The 13,583-nt window shown below is 32.8% G+C and overlaps 1 protein-coding gene across 1 annotated transcript in view; it reads left to right on the forward strand.

Moving 5' to 3' along the window:
* LOC127725935 (uncharacterized) overlaps positions 1-13,583 on the forward strand; it is a 94,561-nt gene that overhangs the window by 27,020 nt on the left and 53,958 nt on the right. Inside the window, exons 5-7 of the mRNA XM_052233240.1 lie at positions 2,223-2,339; positions 2,949-3,008; positions 4,311-4,622. Of these exons, the coding sequence (XP_052089200.1) occupies positions 2,223-2,339; positions 2,949-3,008; positions 4,311-4,622 (489 nt within the window). The remainder of the gene's footprint in view (positions 1-2,222; positions 2,340-2,948; positions 3,009-4,310; positions 4,623-13,583) is intronic.

Raw genomic sequence — 13,583 nt, forward strand, 5'->3', positions numbered from 1 at the left:
AAATACTATTAAGATCGTATGTTTCTTTAAATTGATTAAAGAGAGAAATTCATTGTTCTCATTCAGTAAATCATTGACAAAACATATTCCTGCCTCACACCATTTTTCATAGAAAATAGTTTTATTATCAATTTTTAAATGTGTATTAAACCAAAAAGGTTGGCCCATAAAGTAATTTTGGTCATGGGCAGCATTCCTCAGTTTAGCCCAATTTAAAAGGATGTCCTTCCAAAATCTATTAAAATATATTGAAATTTATTTAATACTATCCCTATTCATCATCCAAACTTTATCTGCACCATATTTTCCATATTAATCATTGAAAAGAATTTTCCAAGGAGAATGATTGAAAGGGTATAATAATTTATAGATCCATGCCATTTTGAGTGCATAACAGAATGATTCAATATGAGGCATCTTTAGCCCACCAGTATCATATGATCCACTTAGAACATTTCTTTTGATTTTATCTGGTTTACCATTCCATAGAAACTTTAAAAAAAATTTCAATTTTCTTAAAATTTTCAAAAGAGGGATTTGAGTTAATGACTGAATGAGAATTGGCAATGCTAAAGACTTGATGACTGTAATTTTTCCTAGGTATGAAAGATCTTGGTAAATCCAAGTATTTAGTAATGCCTTTATCTTTTCAATTTTCTCTTCAAAAATATAGGCAGTCTTGTCGACAGCAAAAAGATCATAGTTTATACCTTAGAGTTTAAATTTCCCTGTCTGATTCCAGTTTAATCTTTCTACTTGGTGAAATATTTCCTTTGAATGTGCTTTTGACCCAATCCAAATGGCTTCTGTTTTTCTAAGTTTGCTCGTAAACCAAAACACTCAGAGAACCTTTCTAAAATATATAGAGATTGTTCTAACGACTTTTCATCATCATTTAAAGTTAAGGTTGAGTCATCTGCATATTGACTAAGCAAATATTCAGAGTTGTCCATCTTAATACAATTAATATCTGCATTATTTTTCATTGCTGCACTGTTTCAGTTCCAAAGCTAGTACAAAAAGGTAAGGGGATAAAGTATTCCCTTGACGAACCACTCTGTCTATCTTAAAGAAACTAGATCAATGACCATTATTTATGATACAACTTTCGATATTGAAATATAAAGATTTTACCCAATTACAGAAATCAGGACCAAAACCTAAGAATTCAAGTGTTTTCTTTATGAATGACCATTCAAGAATATCAAATGCTTTTTCAAAATCCTAAACGAATCTTGGACAGTGGTGTAACAGCAAAACATATGATTAAACTATAAAAACAGTTGAAAGGTTTTAACTCATCAGATCGACACAAAGCAGAAAAAACAAGTAGCAAAAACACAGACCGGACGTGGCAGGGTATTCACACAACATCAAAAGCTGTGTGCATTTGTGAGAATGCTCACACTGAAGCTAGTTCAAAGCCAATAAGAACTAATAAAACATCATGAATCTAAGACTAAAATATCAATCAGTACACATCCAACATACAGTGAATTTAGTATAAAGACGTTTTTAACAGTCAGATAAAAAGATGACCTTTTGCAATGGCAAATTACAGGTATCAACAGATTGTAGAACCGTGAATGTGCATATGTATATAACAATAATATTTAGTTTGCTTTTAATTTATTGATAACCAAATCAATATGTAAATCAATAAAAACTGTTTCAAATATCTAATCACAATGTTGAATTGGTAACCTCACAAAATATGTTTATCTAAAGGAAAGATAAGTTTACACGTATCTTCTTTAAGTTTACGGGGTCTGTAAACAGCATGTCTGTAAAAATAAGAATGTGCTATCCCGTTTGAAATAACTATGTGTTGATCATTAATACACCAACTTCTTTTTAATCATTTAGAGGACAGGATGCACCACACGGAGAGTAAAAAACAAATACGTCGAAAAGAACCTCGAATAATTCTGCCGACGAAAAGACATACGACAAAAAATATTGTCAGGAAATTTCTTATTGGGCAATGAGTTTCTACCAAAGAAAGAGGATACTCCAGATAAGCGTTTTTGATTAAGGTTAATCTGGAAAAGCGATTCGGATGCACGATAGTATTATTTTCATTAACCTCATTTATTAGATTCTAATTAATATATCCAAAATAATTGGTCTTTGGTCTAGCGAAGCTGTAATAAACATACGTTTTATGTGTTATATATTTAACTATGTAAAGTACCTTTCCTTAGAACCTTATATGTATCTAGTTTCAGGAACAATGGATCATGTCATAGAAAAATTGAATTTTCTAGTCGATATAGCTATAGACAACAAGAAATATCAACACACAGAAAACGACAGTACTTTACCAAAAGGTGGTCAATGTACGTATATCATAACAAACTTATTTACCTTTTTTATTGAAGTACCATATGACAATGATAAAAAGGCGAAATATAAGTACATTTTTATTTTTGAACGGCTTTTGTTATGAAGAAAAAGAATTATTTGTTAACCTCAAATCTTAAGTTTGTATGACAGCTTTTTCTTTATTATTGTTTTGTCATTTAGCATCCATTGCCTGTCATATAAATTGTACTTTTTTACTGATTGATCCTTCCATGCATTTGAGACAATGCATCTTATGAACTCTATATACTTTGCTGTTCAATGATTCTACAAACAGAGCTTGTTTTCATTAAAACATTAACCTTATCTTTTCCTGACACAATAATGTACTTTATGGATTAGTTAATGATTAATTTTAGAAAATTTCCTGTGTCAGTGTTGAAAGATGTTTTTTTGGAAAATACGTGTGATACTTCATAAGTTATCAAGAAATACACATTTTAAAATTTAATCGTAATCATGTGTTTTGCTAATGATTGTTAAACAATAATCAACAAGTTATTTTAATTATTTAGTTGAGCGTAAACGTAAGAGGGAACAATTTGAATTACACTACATACTATTATTACAATTGTTCATTACAGATAACGAAAGGTGCACAACACAGGAGCAAAAGTATAGTGAAGAGCGAGGTAAAGTTATAGGTATGATAAGTTTAAAGTTCATCGGATGTTATGATAATGTTTCACCGAAGTCATTAAATATGATTAAGTAGCAGTGATGTATACACTACAATACGCAAATAAACCACTTATTTGGGTCGAACTGTTCTGAATAAGAGGCGGAAAATACAAAAGGACGGTCAAAACTCATTGAAGAAACAGTTAACAGCATGGCAAAAACAAGGAATAACGAAAGTATAAAAAAAAACAACGGTTTACAAAACACAAAATAGAATATCAAAAATTGAGCAATACGATCCTACAAATGTTGGTTGATTTCAAGTCCTTCAGATCGGCAAATACATCCTTTTCAAAAGCAGATATGTTTTATGTAGTATTTCAAGCTATAATACGCCTGATTCCATTCTTAATCTATTTCAGTTCTTAAACATCCATGGCTTTAAAATACTCGGCTTTGAGCGTTCCTGATGATCAAGATTTAATTAACGTATTTGATATCCAAATAGTCGATTTGAAATTATTCCTTCAACAGTTGTATGGATGCCATAACGAGTTAAATAACCTTTTTGGATTGTCTGTGTCTAGTTGGCACTAGTATGGGCCAATTAGCATAACCACAATCCCGTCCTATTTTTCATATTGTGTAATCGTCGAGATAGACGTAACAGCAGATGTGTACTTGCATGAGCAACAAAACGGGTGCCCCATGTGGTTCAGGAACCACTTTACCTTCAGAAACACCATATTTAACCCCCTGTATTAGTGGGGTTTGCGTTGCTCAGTCTTTAGTTTTGAGGACATGTTAGTACTTTTCGTCTTTTGGGGTTGTGCTATTTTCTTCGACTTATTAGTTTTGATTGCGCACTTGGTATCTTACGCATCTTGATTAAAAAAGAGGGACGAAAGATACCAGAGGGACATTCAAACTCATTGATTAATGTACATAAGAATACAGGACTTCTTGAACAAGTGGGCAGGCACAATGACCTTGTCATTTTAAGGATGCAGTGATCCATTTTGTCCATACAAGGAGTAAAGGACTGAAAACAGCGTATAATACAAAATACTAAATTCTAGTAATGAAATTGATATGATCCACGCTAAAAGTATGCATTGAAAAATCATATTTTATTTTGATATTATGATTAGCCAAAGATATTTGATTCACAAGAACACTTCAAAACAGGCTAAAGGAAGAAAAATATTTAGACAGTCTTGGTTATGCATTGTAAAGTCTATACGTTTCAATAAATTGAATTATTTCCCTAGCGTTTATTTGCTGTCTTTTAAAACATGAAATTAATATTCTGAATTATCTTTTAGACATAGAGCGCTGTAAGTTACATTGGAGGATAGAGACCCCAGAATATCTGGAATATAAAAAGGATGATATCGTGAAGGCAATGAAAAATGCGATTGAGATTGTGAAAATAGGTACCTGTCATGAAATTGAAGACATCAATGAGGGCTCTATAACTATTGATACATTACTTCCAATCAGTATACTACAAGACGGAAAAGCATTTCATCATTCCATTCGAAAATTTTTGGATGCAATGGTCAGCATTTGTGGGATAGACACGAGTATTCCATTAGAAGTAAAGGTCCAGATTACTTTAATTGACCAGGAACAAGGTAAATTATCACATATATTGGTTTTTTTTATAATATATTACCCAACAAAAATTTTGTGGATCGCTTGACGTCCAAAAATAAAGATCGTTCTCACATTGAGTGTTACTTAAATATAATTATTTCTAACATTACGCTGAAATGATCAAATTCAGATTTCTATCTGAACTTCTGACACACATTTTGGTAAGTTGATTGACCAGTTCATGGGTTAGAATTACTACACAAGCGGTAGTTCAGACATATTGTGTGTATAAATTAGATCGAATATAGGCATCAACAGGACGAAGAAGATAAAATATGGTCAAGAACAGATGGAATAACGAGAAATAAATTATTCATTGTATATGTAGTTTCTAATCTCTTTGTATTTCATGTTAGTGGTTGATGAAAAGATATTGTTGATACTTTCACAGTATAGCTCTTATCTATTTATACATTCATGTGTTCAGAATAACATTTTGTTTCATTTTTTTTTATATTCAAACAACATCTTTTTTAGAGAAAAGAGTTTTCGGAATACTGGCCATTTATAATTAAACATCATTACGTTTTTTGAATTGAAAACTGATGGCATTTGTTAATTTTCTTTGAAAACATAAATTAACTGCTTTGAACTTTCAAATATGTGCACAAGTGAAACAAAGATGCACATAGTCTACATTTCCTCACGGTATATTCTTAATACTGTATGCTTAAACACGTAATTACCAGGTTCGTCTAGTGGGTGTTTCGTTCCTGAAAGTATCACTTACCAAGTAGTCAGCATTTGTATGTACATGTACTGTACATATAATGTTGAATTATTCGATACACATAGGTTTACCTCCTTCATAGGCATAGATTGCTTTAAGCGTGTTAGTTTCAGAATTATCGGTTTTTGAAATGCGCTTTATCTTCGTATGTGATTTTGCTCTCAAACTGTTTTGATTAGAGCGCCAATGCTGAGTCTGATGGACGAAATGCAAGCCTGGTATATGTCGTGATGTTTTACAATCACTTGGTCGATTCCACTGTTGGTGAATGATGCGTTCCCAAGGATATCACCAGCCTAGTTGTCAGCATTTTTGTGTCGCGATTTCATATGTTCTTTTTCCTTAGATTTACTGTTGAATTATTTGACAAATTCAACCTGCAGGCAAACGTTTTTTAGCTCTGTTTGGAATTGTCTACTTTCTATACTCTTCAACATAGTTTTTTATTTGGCCTTTTGATTTTTTTTATTCGAGCCCACTGCTCAACTTTCTGCAGACGAACAGCGTGTCTGATGTATCAATTTTAACAACCTCAAAACGGTGTCATATTCTTCAATCTGTGTCAAGTCGAAATGACATTCGTCAACATATGTCTGTGTTAAAATATTGCTTCTTCAAATCTGTGTTCAATAACGTCGTTTACAAATCTATGATGAAAGTGAAACCGGCAGTCCCCTGTCATCGTTTGTTTTTGTTGAATTTTTTACCTTGAATTGGTTTACTTGACTTGCTTATGAATTCTTTCTATTAACTGTTTAGCCACATTTTGTTTCATGCTGCAATGTATAGATATCTCCACAAACCTTGTTATGATCCTGTTTATTTTATTTTTTTTGTAATGATTAGTTTTTGCCTTTCTTTCTTTATCATTGACATTATCAGTTGGAATCTGAACAAGAGAACAAATATAAAAATAAAATGATGTGGTTTGACAGCTCTCCACACGAGACCGAATTGCATAGGAATTAACAACTATAGGTTACCGTACGGCCCTACACAATGAGTAAAACCCATTCCGCATAGTCAGTTTTAAAAGGCCCCGTATGACGTCGACAAATGTAAAACAATTCAAACGAGAAAACTTACGGCCTGATTTATGTAAAATATAATGCACGTAAAACAATCAACAGCAACAAACGGCAACCACCCAAAATTCCGTATAACTATTGTAATGACATTCTTTTTTTAAAGAACAATTTGCTGATTTCGCTCGGCGAAATAACTCATGAACAAAACATTAAAATGTAGATTTCAAGAAAAAAAGAGCAAATTAATTTTAAGTATAAATTCATGTGGCCTAAACAGGAAGCAATCATCTGGCGTAGCTTGATAACATTACATTTAAATCTCAATGTTCTATGATTTTGAATATTGTTTAGACAAAAACAAATCGAAAATGAATTAACAACTAGTGTGGTCTCGAATGAATGGTGCATAATGGTATATATGCACTTCAAAAGGAGAGAAACGGGATGACTTGGTTAGTTGAGTTAAATCAAGGCACAAATATTCAACCGATGTTCGAAACTCATAAATCAGTAAGGAATCAATCGGTGAAATGACATAAAAGACGACTTTTCTATTATGTAACGAAAACATGTCGCCAGTGAGTTAGATTATGAAGGAGATACAATGGATTAGCTTTGGCTTGTTTTTACGATACAACACTTATGACACGTATAGAAGGACACGCTGACCATGTCAATTTACACGGTTTTGTTCCTTTATAGATTCATATGATGAACTCAATTTATGTTTGTAACTTGGTATGTCTGTTACTATTCTTTGTGCGAGATTTGAACATCGATAAACTACTGTTAAAAGTGTCCTTAGAAACAACGTTATATTGCTGGGTCTTCCAAGTGCTCCACGTAACCTCTTTCTAAATCAAAAACATCAATTTTATCAGCAATCAAAGCCGCGCTTAAAGGTTATTGTGAAACCACATATTCTAGAGGTGGCGTTAATACTAAAAAATCCCAAAGATCTGTTATAGTAAATGCAATCTAAGTCTTTTTCACCTGCAAAAGTATTAAAACATATGACTTTTCTACACTTTACATAAGTATTGGCCATTCCAAACGCAATGGCGAATTGAAAGGGTTATGCCTGTTTTGTTTAGTAAAAAAGAATAGCCAACAACGATACAAGTATCTTGTCTTAGGGAGTTAGAAATCGTATTTTGTAAAAAAAAAAAATCACCCTGATTCAAACAAACAAAATCTTTGAAACTGATATATGCATTATCACGATGCTTTATTTCTTGATTGACAACATATTTATTACGTTTTGAGAACTAGTTCTTGAAAAAACAATCGGCATTCCCATAGGAACCAGGTGTGCTCCTTATCTTGTCGAGTTGTTTCTTTATTCATATGAGGCAGACTTCATATAAGTACTTCTTATGAAGAAAGAAAATAAGTTAGCCGTATCCTTAAACTATACTTTCCGCTATGTTTGCCGTTTTTTTCGTTTTGAACATAGATTAGACCGTTGGTTTTCCTGTTTGGATTATTTTACATTAGTTATTTTGGGGCCCTTTATATCTTGCTGATCGGTATGAGCCAAGGCTCCGTGTTGAAGGCAGTACTTTGACCCATATTTTTTTTATTTTTACACATTGTCATTTGGATGGAGAGTTGTTTCATTGGCACTCATACCACGTCTTCTTATTTCTATATGGTTGATGTTTTCTCAAAATTTGGTGACTATGCTAAAAACATCTATCCCAACGAACTTGAGATAAAGGAAACTACAGATACAGTTAAGGCTGCATCATATCTTGATTTACATCTAGAAATTGACACGAGGGACGGTTGATAATAGAAATTACGACAATAGGAATGATTTCAACTTCCCAGTTATGAACTTTCCATTGCTATCTAGCAACATTCTAGCAGCGCCTACATACGAAGTATATATCTCCCAGTTGACACGACATTAAAGGGCTTGTATTTCCTCTCATGATTTTCCCGATAGAGTGTTTATGCTAACTAGGTAGCTATATATTATACCGATAGTTCCAGGTGAGTGGTGAGGTTAAACGCACCCTTTCGTTCATTTTACGGACAACATAACGACTTGGATGACCTAAATGAATGTCCATAGAAAATAGCGGATAGGTTCAAATTGTCATCAATTCAATCTTGTCCTGCTTTCCCCGAATGTTACCTACCGAATTAGACTTATGACTTGGTTTGCCCTAAAATGAGCAACATGACGGTAGTCACATGTGGAGGAATATCTGCTTACCCTTCTGGAGCACTTGAGATCACCACCAGTTATTGTTTGCTTTGTGACAAGAATCTATGACAAACAAGATGATTTTAATTTTGAAATTATCAATTTCCTCAACTTAGTAGCAATATAACAACTTGACCTGCGTATGGGATATATATTTCCCTAATTATTCGGTATTCAAGAGCTTAAAGCTGCTACTCAGACTTTGTAAAACGTCACCAGTATCTGAGTAGAAAGTTAATGAACCAGGGGTATGTCAAAGATCGTCTCGTCCTTTTTCATAGGAAGGAACCAAGACCTTACTGATAAATATTCCGTATCAACTTCACAAAAAAATACACGATGGACTTGAAGTATAGATTTTAGACACTGACGTTGTTTATAATCTTAATAACGTGTTATAGTATTCTTTTGTTTGTCTTTATGCATATTACTTTTACTGTTTATTCTGTTTTGGTGATATTCATTTGACGTTGCTCTGTACGTATACATCCAGTCATTGTGTTATTGTGCTATGGTAAATTTGTGTATTCTTGTCTTTCATTTTTGCTAATGTACTTTGTTTATATGCCTTGTTGTGTTTCTTTGTTACATATGACGTGGCTCTGTACTTATACATCCCGTCATTGTGTTATTGTGCTATGGTAGATTTTTGTATTCCTGTCTTTCGTTTTTACTAATGTGCTTTGTCTATATGCCTTTTTTATGATTCTTTGTTACATAATTGTTTCTTTTTATAGTGATGAAGGTTATAACACAATAATTTAATGGTGGATGTAACACGTCTTCTAATTGGCTGAAAGTGTTTTGTCTATCAGCTCAAATATAATTTTGTCATTTGACCGTGACGTCACCAACGTTTTTTTTCAAAATTTACTCCTTAAAAATGGAATTTAGAATTAAATTATAAGGAATGATTCAAACATTTTTTCTGTCTATTCGAAATAACCTAAACAATGTGGTGCACACTTTTTAAATAACCCGCTACGCGGGTTATTCAGTGTGCACCACATTTTTGCTGTTATTTCTTCATAGACAGAAAAAATATTACATTTACCTATCATGGTTTTTTGTTTTGTTCACACATCGTTGTCAATATTATGCGACTGTCATACAAGTGAGAGGTTTAGCTAGCTGTAAAACCAGGTTTATTCTATCATTTTTACATAAGAAAATGCCTGTATCAAGTCAGGAATATGATAGTTGTTATCCATTCGTTTGAAGTGTTTGAGCGTTCGGTTTTGCCATTTGATAAGGGACTTTTCGTTTTGAATTTCCCTCGGAGTTCGGTATTTTTGTAATTTTACTGTTTTGTAAACTGTTGTTTTGTCCTGGCTTTTTTTTTAGCCATGGCGTTGTCATTCTATTTTTGACTTAACAGTTTGAATGTCCCTTTAGTATCTTTTGCATCTCTTTGACGTCGAATTTCACAATTTCAGTTTTTGTTTTCATTTTTAAAGCTCTATTTTGCAAAACCAACATTTTCATTTTGAATACTAAAGTAATGCACTAAAAATAACCATTTTTAAGATGTATACAGTTATTGGAATAAAATTATAAATAAAATCAGACGTATTTTAATATGTTTTTAAAATACTCAAATGTACCTTGAAAGAGGGGCGAAAGATACAAGAGGGACATTCTATCTCATAGATCGAAAATAAAATGACAACGCCATGGCTAAAAAATGAAAAAGACAATTAGACAAATAATAGTACACAAGACACAACATAGAAAACTAAAGCTAATGATTACGAAACTGACAATTATCTGCAATTTACAACTAATGGCATATGCAAACTTCTTCTAAAGTAGGAATACATGTTTGTTAAGATTTCTAGGAAGAAACAGAAATCGAGCAACGTCATGATTTACACTCATAGAATTTTGACTTGCATTTGTAATGATGTATTTTGAAATATACGAAATCACTCTAAATAAATATGAATTTAGGTGTTTGACGCGCTTTTCTTCCTTAACTTCCTTCAGGAACGATCCACGACAAAAGAATGAAAACCCATGATGTATATGTACCTTAGCAAATAACAAACAACAACAAAAACGCAGAAACTGATCATTTTCATTGAAAAAAGAACAATGACACAAAATGAATTTTAAAAAACCGGGGTAACAAAGTAAACAGTTTAAAAACAGACGGGGGTCTAATAAAAGGCTAAACCTTATATTACAGCTCATTTTAACATTGCCGTTACTACCTTCTACACGCGTATGTTTAAATATATATTTGAGGATACAAGCCCTATGCATCTTTTGATTGGTGTTTATTATATTTTCAAATTAGTCATGTTCATAAAATTGTTTACTGACAACGTTAATTGGCATTCATCATTTTACAAATAATCAAAGATGACAAGCTGATAGTTTTGTACACTGGACGCACGTTTCGTCTACACGAGACTCTTCGAATTCGGTGGCGCTCGTTTAAAATTAGTTGGAAGGCCAACCACGGTGTTGTGAAGCTATAAAAACCTAAAATAATCTACATCTTGGTGTAGAAACACCTTAGTGTTTCGAACACACTGAATTGTTTGAAAAGCTAACGAACAGTGCTCCAATTGAGTTTTCTGTACAGTACGACATTTCTAAACGAACTCGATAAAATCTGAAAAATAACTGAAATTATGTTTGTTGTTCAGACGTTTCAGATCATGTTTAGCTCAAAAAAGTAGGGCGAAAGATACCCGAGGGACATTCATACTCATAGATCGAAGAAGGGTAAGCAGATCCTGCTCCACATGTGGCACCCGTCTTGTTGCTCAAGTTATTACAAACCCGGTTAATAGTCTAATTCGGTAAATCACATTCGTGAAATGGGAACGGGATTGTAGTTATGACATAAGGAATATATCCGATATCATCTGTGAAACGGATATTCCATGACGGTCAACCAACCCGTGATGGCGTCCGTAAAATTTACGAAGGGATGATTTCAACTTCAACATTTGGAACTCTTTGTTTAATAGCTTCCTTGTGAGCAGCAACCCTCTATCAAGGACATCATGATAGGAAATACAAGCCCGATAATATCGTATCAATTGGGAGATATATGCTCCGTATGCAGGCGCTGCTGGAATTTTGCTACATAGAAATGGAAAGTTCACAATTGGGCAGCTGAAATCATCTCTTTTGTCGTAAAGTATTGTTTTCAAGCGACCCTCATTGTCAATATCTAGATGTAAGTCAAGATATGAGGCAGACTTAACTGTATCTGTTGTATCCTTTACCCCTAGTTCGATGGGATAGATGCGTTCAACATAATCACCAAATTTTGAATTATTTAGTGAGAGAACATCATCTATGTAGCGGACACTAAAGTTTAAGGATATTGCTAACTTCTTTTCTTTGTTCCTAAAAGTACCTGTATGGAGTCAGCCTCATAAGAATACAGAACAAGTCGGCAAGAAGAGGGGCACAATTGTGACTGTTTCAGATTAATGTTTGGGTTGGTTAGCATTCGATAGCAGTCACTATATTATTGATTAACGACTGTTGCTATTGATAATTTCAAATCTTCATAGCAGTTTGAACTTGAATGCAATGTTTATACGTTCGTTTAAAGTGTCATTTGTATGCAAGAGTGACATCCATTTGCACTAAATCAAATTCGAACAAGTCTTTCGAATCAATGACTTTTTTAACTGCCTTGAACAGGTTCATTATTTCAATTTTACATAATTTGAGTCCACTTTTTTTAGAAACTTAAAACATAATTCAAATGTTGTAGTGACAAATTATGAATGACACCAGCATTAAACATTTGAACATTTGTTTGAAAGACTTTATCATAGAAAAAACAATACCGACAAAGGAACAAGAGTAATCTAAAATTAATCATCAAGTATGGCTACGGACGCACGAAATTTATAAAATGTTGTTTACATTTTTTATGTCTATTTGATTTCCTTTAGATTGCATCATAAAAACTGTTTTTGTTTCCTTCCACTAAACTTTTTTTTAAACATGAGATTATCCTTAAACTTTTTAAAGTTATATTCGTTTTCTGAAATAACTTATCAGTGATATACGTAAAAGACATGACCTGAGACTGTATTCTTTAATGAATAATAAAACAAGATTAACTATTTGATGAATTTTATGGTGCATTTTGTGTATATCATTTATCAAAATGCAAATTATAGTTTGTCAGATTGTGTGTTAAACACAGATTTATCCATATAGATACATATCTCACCTCTGTTAAGTAGTGCAAAATATGTTTCGAATGTGGCTTTCTCTAAGTTCGAAAAATTACACTTCAAAATGAGTTTTTTTTTTCTTTTTTCCGTGAGCGGCACTTTCCATTTAAATCAAGAAGTCTTAAGACCAAAGCAAATTATTAGAAAAATATTTTCATAAAAACCGATATCGTAAAAAATATATAACAAAAATACAGAACTCCAAGGTAAATTTAAAAAGGAGGAAGTCTATAAAAACTGACAAAATCAAACGTTAGAGTAAGTCAACATGATTGGTAGGAATGGAAAGCAACTGTCATATTCCTGAATTGGTACTTGGATTTTTAATAAGACAAATGTGGGTTACACTTGGTTGTATAGCTAGCTAAAGCTCTCATTTGTATAACAGTTGATCATAGTTCCGTTTTTATTGACAAAATTGGGTATGCAACCCAAACAGACATAATACATTTGTAGCTTAATGTGACTATATTTGGGATCCAGCAGCAAACTGTAAACATACTTCACAGACATACAACACCAAAAACTGAAACTTCCAACATACCACCAAATCTAAAGACGCCAACAAAAAAGTTTTGAAGGTTGTTAGTACATACCGTACATAGTTTACATATAGGTTCCCGATAAAGTACAACTTAAGGAAATAATAAAGACAAGGATAAACAAAATGAAAACAACATTGTTAAAACCTGTTCCTTCCAGATCACCACTCTGGACCATCCTGATAAAGGAACGTCCAAAGCCCAAAACAT

Source organism: Mytilus californianus, unplaced genomic scaffold, assembly GCF_021869535.1.
Source record: "Mytilus californianus isolate M0D057914Y unplaced genomic scaffold, xbMytCali1.0.p SCAF_15, whole genome shotgun sequence".
Lineage (NCBI taxonomy): Eukaryota > Metazoa > Mollusca > Bivalvia > Mytilida > Mytilidae > Mytilus > Mytilus californianus.